Raw genomic sequence first — 12305 nt, forward strand, 5'->3', positions numbered from 1 at the left:
GAACTTTTTCGGGTCAAAGCTTTCTACAATTACTCGCCCTCTACTGTCTGGCGGTTTGGTTTTTAACCCGGACAGAAGTTACAGAAAGTTGTAACTCGATTCTCTTGAGTAATGCCTGATGTTATTCTAAATTTATTTGCATCCTAATAATAGACATTGAAAAATTAATCAGTTATGATTGGTTGAGATAAATGCAGGTTTCTGCTAATTTAGTTCAGATGAGGGTTGATTTCGTGCAAAGAAGTAACAAACCAAATTCTGATCGGTCGATAATCAAAGAAACTCACAGATAGGAAATCAAATGCGAGCCTTGAACTTCGCAACAAAATTTGAAAATTTGCGAGCGGAACAATGGCCGGCGATTAAAGTAGGTTTTCTTTCGCCATCGCAGCTGAAAAACAGCTCTAACAACGAAAACAATGTAAAAAGCACTGCTTTTTTTCGGAGAAAGTGGCGTTTAAAGAAGTGAATTACCAAGGAAATTGAAAATTACAAGCCGACCCAGCTTAACACTTTGCCCGAGCGATCCTACGCCGAAGTCAAAAACAAACACGGTTAAACCTCGGAAACGACGATTCCATTTCATCGCCGTGAAAGTGATTCGGACAAAGACTGAACAATTCCTTTAACTGTTTAGTCGGACTTTGAACTTTTTTGTGCCTTAAAGATGTGAAGATATCATTGTGTATTAACGTTTTGATCGTACGCGGTTGTTTTGACCGAACGCACGGTTTGCACAAGTTACTTTTGGACTTGATGCGCGCGCTTTGCTTCTGCTTAATTATGATAAGCTATCTTACATTTTTTCATGTATATTATTAACACGTAATCACATGATTTTTCTCGTGCAATTTGGAATATATAAGCACTTGTTAATGTTTTCAAAGACCGCAAATTGCACTCACCCTACGAGCTCGTGCAATTTTATTAGTCTTTAAAAAGAAATTACTCGTGCTTATTTATTCCGAATTGCCCTTAAAATCATGTGATTACCTATACAAACTAAGATATTGGTGATCGGAACTTAAAAAAAAACTTATAGGTAATTGAAACTCGTTTCTCGTGAATGACTTCATGACAATTTTATTTATTTGCTCCCAAATAAAGATATTTACGAGATATTGCCCTAGAGCTTGGTGTGTCGATCGCTTGATTAAGGCTCAAAGGATCTCATATTAATTTATCAAACTCAAATGAAAATCGCGACACGCAAGAAAACTACCTTCTAATATGCATCAGTTTCAATGCGAGTTTCACTCGCAATGAACTTCGCTCTCCTGCAAGTGCTATTTATGGTTTTCAAAGGCGATAAATCACTGAGTGTCTCACTGGGGTGATAACTTCTTTTACTGCTAACAGTTGAAATGTTGACCATTTTACTGCTAACGTTTAATTTCTTTCCGTTACGGTTGAAAGAAAATCTTAACCATTAACTTTCTTTACGACTAACAGTTAAAAGTTGTCAAGTTTTTTTTTGCCTAACGGCTAACTTTTATTTGCCGTTTAACAGCTCATGGTTAAACCCAATGAGACCCTCGTCACTCTCTAAATCTGGAAGGGTAAAATCTTCAGATACTGACGTCGTACTTCCATCAAGCGATCAACTAACCCCCACGGTCCTTCTCTTTATGAAATCTGGTGATTGTTCGAAACACGGCAGATAGATCTCTATATTTAAGGTTCGTGCTTTCTGACAACTAAACCCTCGACAGAAGCTTTAAGATATCGTAAATTTTGATTTGTTAGCTTTTCCTTTCTTTAAAATGAGTTTCCTCCAAAAGTATAGTAATGTTTCTCTATACTTTGGGAGTCGCCACGTATACAAAAATGGGTTTAAACCCGAGTTTGCGCACTTCAGACTTCCTGAAAATGCGAAAGAAATCATCAGTAATGATAGATGTGTTTGGCACGCTTTGCAAAAGTAGATCAACGTTTTAACAATGAACCACGGCATGTAACAGATGAGAAATGCGCAGACGACGACCGATATGGCCTTGAAGAGATCTTTTTCTCTTTGCATGATAATGTTACGATCTCTGAGTGAGTGTCCTTCTGCTCTTTCTTTGGAGTATCGGTGAAAGTAGTTTAAGATCATTACGTACATGGCCAACATGCCCAAAAGCATAAATAGAAGTTGAAAGTTGTAGACAGCCCCCATTATGGCAAATAAATCGCGCAACACGAGGAATGCACTGCCAAAAGCTATGAAATAAATCCAGCAAGCACAGTTGGCGATAAAAACTCTCTTATTTGTAACTGTTGCACGGTAACGAAGGGGCGTAATTACGGCGAAGACTCTGTCCACTGTTAGAAGGAACATATGGCCAAAACTCACGTTTACAGAGAAAACGTTGAGGGCACATATCACAGAAAGATCAAGTGGTGATTCTTCTCGGACAGATATCACCAAGCCCCAATAAGCAGTTATCGGACAAACCACCAAGCCAACTAATAGGTCTGCTATGGCCATGGATGTCAAAATGAGGTTGGAGGGTGACGATCGGAGTTTCTTGAGAGGATCTTTCCAAACTGCAACTAAGACCAAAATATTTCCAAATATGATTACGGGTGCCATTGCTATCGATAAGGCAGCGCTGATCGTTGAGAGCGGCCTCACGTTTTGTAGGCTTAGCCATCCTTCTTGAAGAGCTTGCCCGCTTGTTAAGTTCCAAATGTTGTAGTGGCCAAGAACGGCTGCCATTTCAACCTGGGTTAATTCCTCGATGGAGTCTGCAACTCGGTGACTCGTGTAAAAATAAGTCGTATGTTGAAGACACTTTGGTTCGCTTTGACCTCAAGAAGATAATGACAATATAAAGTTTGCGGTTGTATTGAAGTATATTGGAAGCTTCTATTTCCAATTGTGTATTCTCTCCACTTTGACTCCAAAAAATTCTTCTTTAAAGCAGAAGACGAGACTTTTACAAAGAAAACAAGAAAACTATACACACAAAAACCTAATCGTACATCTATGTTTACGATTATGATTCAACCCTCGTCTTTCAATTTGTGAAAATGCTCATGACATGCTTCTTTATCTTCATTGATGTCATTAAGACGGAAACGATATTTTAACAACTACTAATATCCTTATTGTTCAAAACCGTCTTATTGTTTTTAGATGCCCCCTCAAATCTCCCTTTGTGAAAGATATTGATGCATGCGGTTGGATCACGTAACAATCAACTAACAATTTGGTTAGGCCAACTTTCACAGTTCAAAAATTTAATCAATGATTATACTCATATTATTCTATTGTCTTAAATTCTTTTAGAGACTTTAATCATGCAAAAATATTTGCTTTAGAGCGCAAATAAAAAAGTTTCAACAACTTGACGAGATTGCTTAATTGCATGCAACTTTCGATAGCGTCCCTTCTCATAGCTCATATCAGTTATTAATCTCTCTATATCTTTGTACACTAGTAAGAGACCCCTCAAAGAGACCGAATCACTTTTTAACCCCGAGGCAACACATTGTCAAAAGCTTAATTTTCAGCTGAGCATCACTGAATAACTTAGTCATCTCCTCGTGAGTACGATAGCGTATGATGATTAGTTTGAAATGAAGATCGTGAAATTTGAATACGACCTAACCAATTAGCTTTCGCCTCGGCGCATTAGTTCAATTACATGCTCACAAATTGCTGAAACAGCAAATATTAACATCCTGTCATTATCTTGGCCTAGTTTACAAACAATGTGATGTTCGGAATCTCCTTAATTAGAGTCCTCAAAGCAAATCACAAACCTCATGTAAATCAGACGATGGACTTAACTTCAGCTACTTTCTACATTTGAATTGCGTTTTGAATGAGAATGACTGCGCTTGTGAGCCATCACGATTTTTGGAATATGACAAGCAAAGAAACTTTCAATGTACTCTGGCTGAGAGTGGACAACTTAGAGACTATAACTGTAACCTTTGTCATTCTTGGAATCGCATGTGCTCCGATAATTTTCTTTGGATACTCGTTGGTCATTTGGTCAATTTGGAAAGACCCTCTAAAGAAGCTTCGCAGATCGCCATCTGGGTTGATCGTGTTATCAATGGCCACTGCCGATTTTCTTGTTGGATCAGTTCTACTCCCTACAGCCGTGACTTGGGGTTGGTCCATGTTTCATTTCAAAATTCCCCGAATTCCATACCTGGCGGTCAGTGCAGTCTTCGTCTACGTTAGCGTTTGTCACATCTTCCTCCTAACACTTGACACATTCTTTGCCATCGTATCACCGCTTCAGTATCGAGCTGTTGTCACGCCTAAAGGAATCAGTGTTGCTATTGTTAGCTGTTGGATTTATTTCTTCATCTTTGAAATTACCTTTGGCTTATTGCAACACCGATACTTTATCATAATGGAAACTGCGTACAATATTCAAATTATCAGCATTCTCCTTGGCATATCTGTAATGTCTGCTGTGATGGTAAAACGCTTCCATTTATATTGCCAGAAGTCGGAATTAACACATCAATCAACAAGTCAACGTCAGATGATCCTTCAACGGGAAAGAGGGCTTTGCAAAGCTATAGCAGTTGTCATTTGCGCATATCTATATTGTTTCATAAAGGGGTAAGTTTCTAAAGAAACTGTGGTGCTGCATCGGTAGGAGAGTATAGCAGGTAATTTAGTGTTAACAACTGAGTTAAAAACGTAAATTAGCCACCGTAAAGGGTAAAAAAGCTGTCGTTTCGGGCGTTAGCCCTTCGTCAGAGCGATTGGAGGAATGCTGTTGTTGTTGTTGTGGGTTGTGTGTGGGTTTATATGCAGAAAGCGGAGCTACGTCATTGGTGGGAATATGGTGACAAGAAAACAGGAATAAATTAGTTGAATGAAAAGCGCTCGTTGATTCCGTGGGGATTGACGGTTTTACGGCTTTCCGAACTGCGTAGATGTAAGGATAGGCTGCAAACTGCCATGTGCTGTTTAGAATGATTAGGAAGATTAAAGTGTCTAGCGACTGGTTTGGATGCGTCCTTGTCATTTCTTTCCACGTCGCGAGGGTTTTCTCGGAATCGGTCACCTGGTCGTCTTCCTGTTTCGCCGATGTATAACTTATTGCAATAAGTGCAAGTTATGCAGTAAATAACATTAGCGGAGGTACACGTAAAGTGATCAGTGATCTTAATGGATCTCTTTGGGTCCCGATATTTTCTCTACGTTATGAATGAAAGAACAAGTTTTGCATCGTGAGCGAGCGCATTTGAAAGTTCCAGATTGGTCATTGGTTTGAAATGAACTCCTGACTAAAAAGCTGCCTATGTTTTTGTCACGTTTGAATGAAATAAGTGGGGGTTGCAAAAAGATAGTGCCAGTCTCTGAACCGTTTTGGTGTAATTTAAAATTTTTAAGAATGATAGATTTAACTGCGTGGTTGTGAGGGTGAAATGTAAGAGTAAATGGAATGCGGTCAGCGTTATCCTTCTCAGCCGTTTGTAGTGCTGCCTGTCGATCAATTTGTTGGGCACGGTGGTGGCCCGCTTGAACGACAGAGACAGGATAGCCACGTTTATCGAAAAACTGGCACATTGCCTTTGATTTTTCGGAAAAATCAGAGTCGTCACTACATAAACGACGAAGTCTGAGAAACTGTGAAAAAGGTATGGAGTTCTTGACCTGTGATGGATGTGAAGATGAATGCAACAAGTAACTATGTGAATCTGTAGGTTTGAAGTAAACACTAGTGCATAAACCGTTGCCTTCAATTGAAATTTTGATGTCTAGAAAAGCCAAAGAAGTGTCGAAAAGGTATATTTAAGAGCCGGATGAAAGGAATTGACGGTGGTTATAAATTGAGGGAGCTCCTCTTTGGTAGAGGAGGTAGCGCCGATGTAATCGTCAGTGTAACGGCCGTAGAGTTCAGGTTATGGGCCGTGGTATTGACTAAAAAATTGATGTTCGATAAAACCTACAAAAAGATTGGCGTAGCTGGGTCCCATTTTAGTACCCATGGCTACGCCATTAGTTTGTTTGTAGTAGTTACCACCGAATGAAAAACTATTGAGTGTGAGTACTAGTTCGGCCAAACGGAGTAGTTTTCAGAGCTAGATTCCCTAATAGTGTGATGATCGAAAAAATGTTTGAGGGCCCGGAGACCTTCCCACCAATAGCGTAGCTCCACTTTCTGCATATAAACCCACACAGAACCCACAATTCCTCCAATCGCTCTGACGAAGGGCTAACGCTCGAAACGTCAGCTTTTTTACCCTTTACGGTGGCTAATTTACGTTTTCAACTCAGTTGTTAACACTAAATTACCTGCTATTTTGTTTTATACCTTGGTTTGTGACTTACTTTCTTATCTATTTCTGTCTGCCTTGTTTTAGCGATTTATCTAACTTATGTTTGAGTTACGTTGTTTCAACAAGTTTAATGCACGCAAACTCGGGTGTGAATCCATTCATATACGCATGGAGGTTTCCAAAATATCGGGAGACTTTCATGCACTTGTTGAAAAGGCGAAATAATCGAAGCGGACAATTCATTGAGCATCAGTTTTACGACACTAAGCTTTAAAACATCAAGGAAAGCAATTATACTCGCAGAATATCGGCAACTTAAGCAATTGCAATCGTAGCTCAGTTGGTATTTGAGCCTAACTTGTACCCGGAAGCCTCGGGTTCGAACTCCTTCGAAGGTTCAATTTCGTTCCTTTTTTTTTTCTTTTTTTTTCGGGCCTTTTTCTCTGCAATTGGTAAAATTGCAGCTCACCTGCCAGGATTATTGTTTAACTTGATCATAACATTTTGGGTGAACTTATTTCTGCATATTTAAAATTATGGTATGGTTTCAAGAAGAAGATTTTAAATATTTCTTAATGTCTGTTTAAATTTTGTCATGTTTATTAATTTAAAGAGGGCCCCTGGTTAATTAGGATTTTTTAATTACTATTTTGTGCCACCCTTGTTGAAAAAAGGCTTTACTAACTTACTATCTCCGTGAAGCTGTCTGAAGTTGCAGGGTGGCTCTGAGTTCAGTTTTTCAAAACTCGTTGTTTGTATTTTGACTTGCCCAACGATCTCGTCAAACTTCGGGAAAACTCATAAAAATACTCAGCTATCCAACACAGCAAAACGTCCAATAAAATATATGTCTTCGCGACCCCAATCCACTACAAAACAAAAATTAACCTGAACCGAACACCGTTATTATATCTGTTCTGAAAAAAAAAATTTTCCATTTCCTCAACGGGCTGTTTAAACACTATAAAGATGTGTGCCAAAAGAGAAATGCTTTACCAAAGACTCTAAATGCGTAACTTTTGATTTTTCTTTTCAAATACTGGTTTTCTTTGCCTTCTAGGAAAGTTTGAAGGTCACTTTCTGTAAGGGAGACATATATTTTTCAATGAAACTGTCTTATGTTTCAGCCATGAAACGCTTGGGGTGTCTGTCTACACTCAAACTCTCCTTTCTTGGTTAGCAAGCATTACCACTAATGTGTCACACGAACTTTAGGGCAGAATGTTATGTACCAAATCCAAAAATTTGACAGGCTTGAAAAACTTAACTTGCCTTTGTTATACAAATGATCTCGAGTACAACTGAAATAGTCTAGCTTTCTTTTCCTTCATAAGAAGGTTCTTGTGAAAATGATTTCCGACCAGTTACCTAATCGCTCCAAAATTGTCTTAAGTTAAAAATTAAAGTACGGACGCCTTTATGTTTCAAAAAAATTTGATAACTTTGTCAGTTCACAAACAACTGGTGGTCTGCTTGTCACCAAAATTTTATTATTTGAGTCGAGATGGCCTTTCGTGTGATTGTAATCGTTCCACAGACTACCACGAGATAGAAAAATTACTAAAAGAGATTGAGACTCCAGAAGGTCACAGGTAGAGGGCCAAGGGCCCGTTTCTTAACAGTGTGGTTAACTTTTAGGGCTCGCCACGACAGTTCATAATCTAAATTTAAGAAATAGTAGGGCAAATATCAATCCATTTTATTTCATTCCTGATACTTGTTTTTAGAACTTAAACCTTAAGAAAAGAAGTATTTCATGTCGACTTTCATATCGTCATCAATCAGACACCCATTGCACATGTTAATGAAACAGTCTAACTTGGGGTAGTTTTAGATGAAAATGTTACATGGAAATCGCATATATCTGACGTAGCTAGCAAAAATATCTAAATCTACAAGTCTACTCTTTTAGATCTAGTTTCATTCTTTCCAAATCCTATCCCATGATGACCCCAAGCCTTAATGATTATAATTTAATCTGCGGATGAAGCTATAAAAACAAATGATCATAGAATTGTCATTTAGCAAAGACGTTTCATCAGGAAAGTAAACAAGTCTCACCATGATACTCAGACAGATCCTATTTACAAGAAACCCTAACCCTAAACCCTAACCCTAACCCGGGTGCCTTTTTTAAATTTCGGCCTAAAGGAGGGGCGCTTATCGGAAGGCGGGCGCTTAATCGAGGGGGGCGCTTATAAAGAAACTATCAACTTGTACTGATTCCTCTGTGGTTAAAGCTTAAAAAAGTTATGAAGAAAGCGGAAATAGAAACAGCTTTTCCTTGTATCCCTGATATTAAAAAAGTGAGGGAGGAGGGGAGGGGGGTCTTTATTCGAGGGAGCACTTGTTTGATATTAAGGACCTTTAGCAAAGCACGACGGCGACAGCAACGAGGCGAGGACGTGGCAAAACAAACGGTCTTATAAGCAGAGCAATAGCTCAGCAGGTGCGTTTTAAAACTGTGTACATTTCTTCGTCTTCTGCAAAATAACAACGTGAAATCATCAAAATTTGCGTGGTCCGAGAGAGGACATCCCGCTGGCAAATTAGTTAAGTTTCTGTTGGGAACTCTACGCCACTCTCATATGTTATGCTGAGGTTAACTTGCGGCGCTGTAAGAGATGGTAAACACATCCAGTCATTCTCGAAATTCCAAATATAAATATATACATTCATTTTCGATCGACGTCATATGGCCACGGGGGTGGTCGGTTATTCGGGAGAGGCGCTTATTTGAGCGTAAGCGCTTATTCGAGAAAATACGGTAACTTGCTTAAATAGCTTGGTCATTTCATGCTTTCGTTCAAAAGATCCTCCCTCAAAAATTTCAAAATATATTCATGAAAAACTCCTTTCCTCTACATTTTGTAGAACAAATATATTCAACAGTTTTCTTGAACTCCATTAATCTTGAGATCACTGGCTTCTCATCTCTAGCATTCTTTAGAAAAAAAGTTTTGAGATATCTTTTCTCAGCAACTACTCATTCTTCCATGGATAATAAATATGGCTTGTAAACTTGGTATTTACTATTCTGTTTTCTAGGTATATTTAATTGAATACTTTTTGTGGGGGGACCCACGCCTACAATACTTAATAGTATTTATTAGATTTCCCTGCTATTAATCCGTCTTTCTTTAGCAATTGTTGTAAACTGATGTAATTGTATTTGAAATGGCGCAGAAAGATAAACGAATGACAAGTTTTTTGGACTCCTAACTGTCACGACTTCCCAGAAACGAAAGAGTTGAGACCTTCAAAATCTTGTCGAGAAAAGTCCTTGAAATCTCAAAATTTGGACTTTGTTACAACTCTGATGACGATGAAAGTGATTCGGACAAAGACTGAACAATTCCTTTAACTGTTTAGTCGGACTTTGAACTTTTTTGTGCCTTAAAGATGTGATGATATCATTGTCTATTACTGTTTTGATCGTACGCGTTTGTTTTGACCGAACGCACGCAAATTATTTTTACACTTGATGCGCGCGCTTGGCTTCTGCTTGATTATGATGAGCTATCTCGTATTGTTTCATGTATTTTATTAACACGTAGTCGCATGATTTTTCTCGTGCAATTTGGAATATATAAGCACTTGTTAATTTTTTCAAAGACCACAAATTGCACTCACCCTACGGGCTCGTGCAATTTTATTAGTCTTTAAAAACATTTTACTCGTGCTTATTTATTCCAAATTGCCCTTAAAATCATGTGATTACCTATACAAACTAAGATATTGGTGATCGGAACTTAGAGAAAACTTACAGGAAATTGAAACTCGTTTCTCGTGAGTGACTTCATGATAACTTTATTTATTTGCTCCCAAATAAAGATATTTACGAGATATTGCCCTAGAGCTTGGTGTGTTGATCACTTGATTAAGGCTCAAGGGATCTCATATTAATTTATCAAACTAAAAATGAAAATCCCGACACGCAAGAAAACTACCTTCTAATATGCATCAGTTTCAATGCGAGTGAAACTCGCATTGAACTTCGCTTTCCCGCAAGTGCTATTTATGGTTTTCAAAGGCGATAAATCACTGAGTGTCTCACTTGGGTGATAACTTCTTTTACTGCTAACAGTTAAAATGTTAATCATTTTACCGCTAACATTTAATTTCTTTCCGTTACGGTTGAAAGAAAATTTTAACCATTAACTTTCTTTACGACTAACAGTTAAAAGTTGTCAACTTTTTCGCCTAACGGCTAACTTTTATTTGCCGTTTTACAGCTCATGATTAGACCCAATGAGACCTTCATCTCTCTCTAAATCTGGAAGGGTAAAATCTTCAGATACTGACGTCGTACTTCCATCAAGCGATCAACTAACCCCTACGGTCCTTCTGTTTACGAAATCTGGTGATTGTTTGAAACGCGGCAGATATTAAATATTCAACACCATTCTTCTAGGACAATTAGATCTGTATATTTAAGGTTCGTGCTTTCTGACAACTAAACCCTCGACAGAAGCTTTAAGATATCGTAAATTTTGATTTGTTAGCTTTTCCTTTCTTTAAAATTAGTTGCCTCCAAAAGTATAGTAATGTTTCTCTATACTTTGGGAGTCGCCACGTATACAAAAATGGGTTTAAACCCGAGTTTGCGCATGTCAGACTTCCTGAAAATCCGAGAGAAACCATCAGTAATGGTAAATGTGGATGGCACGCTTTGCAAAAGTAGATCAACGTACTAACGATTAACCACGGCATGTAACAGATGAGAAATGCGCAGACGACAACTGAGATTGCCTTAAAGAGATCTTTTTCTCTTTGCATTATAATGTTACGATCTCTGAGTGAGTGTCCTTCTGCTCTTTCTTTGGAGTATCGGTGAAAGTAGTTTAAGATCATTACGTACATGGCCAACATGCCCAAAAGCATAAATAGAAGTTGAAAGTTGTAGACAGCCCCCATTATGGCAAATAAATCGCGCAACACAAGGAATGCACTGCCAAAAGCTATGAAATAAATCCAGCAAGCACAGTTGGCAATAAAAACTCTCTTATTTGTAACTGTTACACGGTAACGAAGTGGCGTGGTTACGGCGAAGACTCTGTCCACTGTTAGAAGGAACATATGGCCAAAACTCACGTTTACAGAAAAAACGTTGATGGCAAATATCACAGAAAGATCTAGCGGTGATTCTCCTCGGACAGATATCACCAAGCCCCAATAAGCAGTTATCGGACAAACCACCAAGCCAACTAATAGGTCTGCTATGGCCATGGATGTCAAAATGAGGTTGGAGGGTGATGATCGGAGTTTCTTGAGGGGATCTTTCCAAACTGCAACTAAGACCAAAATATTTCCAAATACGATTACTGGTGCCATTGCTATCGATAGGGCAGCGCTGATCGCTGAAAGTGACCTCACGTTTTGTAGGCTTAGCCATCCGTCTTGAAGAGCTTGCTCGCTTGTTACGTTCCAGATGTTGTAGTGGCCATGAACGGCCGCCATTTCAACCTATTATCTGGTTTTCCCGATGAAGTCTGCAACTCGGTGACTCGTGTAAAAATAAGTCGTATTTTGAAGACACTTTGGCTCCCTTGGACCTCAAGAAGATAATGACGATATAAAGTTTGCGGTGTTTTTGAAGTATATTGGAAGCCTCTATTTCCAATTATGTATTATCTCTGCTTCGGCTCCAATAAATGCTTCTTACAGCAGAAAAACGAGACTTTTACAAGAAAACAAGAAAACTGTACAAACAAAAACTTAATCGTACTTCTATGTTTACGTCTATGATTCAACCTTCGTCTTTCAATCTGTGAAAATGATTACGACATGCTTTCTTCTCTTCAGTGACGTCATTAAGACGGAAACGACATTTTGATAACTACTAATATCCTTAGTGTTCAGAATCGTCCTATTGTTTTTAGATGCCCCCTCAAATTTCCCTTTGTGAAAGATATACGGTTGGATCACGTAACAATCAACCAACAATTTGGTTAGGCCAACTTTCTCAGTTCAAAAAGCCTCAGGCTGGTAGTTGCTTCTAAAAGCTCTTCAAAGTGTCCTTTGGGAGTCACTATGCATATCGCAATAAGTTCAAAACCAAATTT

General features: G+C 38.6%; 2 protein-coding genes across 2 annotated transcripts; both read right to left on the bottom strand.

Annotated features, from left to right (window-relative positions):
* Window positions 1–1056: 1056 nt before the first annotated feature.
* On the bottom strand, window positions 1057–3023 carry LOC149049639 (adenosine receptor A2a-like). Its single transcript, XM_089195882.1, has one exon. The coding sequence runs from the start codon at window positions 2699–2701 to the stop codon at window positions 1718–1720; it is 984 nt and encodes a 327-aa protein (XP_089052008.1). The 5' UTR covers window positions 2702–3023; the 3' UTR covers window positions 1057–1717.
* Window positions 3024–10572: 7549 nt separating this feature from the next.
* LOC113673512 (adenosine receptor A1) lies at window positions 10573–12012 on the bottom strand. The gene has a single exon (XM_027189927.2). The coding sequence runs from the start codon at window positions 11698–11700 to the stop codon at window positions 10717–10719; it is 984 nt and encodes a 327-aa protein (XP_027045728.2). The 5' UTR covers window positions 11701–12012; the 3' UTR covers window positions 10573–10716.
* Between the last annotated feature and the right edge of the window lie 293 nt (window positions 12013–12305).

The sequence above is a fragment of the Pocillopora damicornis genome, chromosome 2, assembly GCF_964200805.1.
Source record: "Pocillopora damicornis chromosome 2, jaPocDami1.2, whole genome shotgun sequence".
Lineage (NCBI taxonomy): Eukaryota > Metazoa > Cnidaria > Anthozoa > Scleractinia > Pocilloporidae > Pocillopora > Pocillopora damicornis.

Bases quoted from the DNA above. Each gene is read 5' to 3' on its own strand.
- LOC149049639 (XM_089195882.1), bottom strand. From the start codon at position 2,701: ATGGCAGCCGTTCTTGGCCACTACAACATTTGGAACTTAACAAGCGGG.
- LOC113673512 (XM_027189927.2), bottom strand. From the start codon at position 11,700: ATGGCGGCCGTTCATGGCCACTACAACATCTGGAACGTAACAAGCGAG.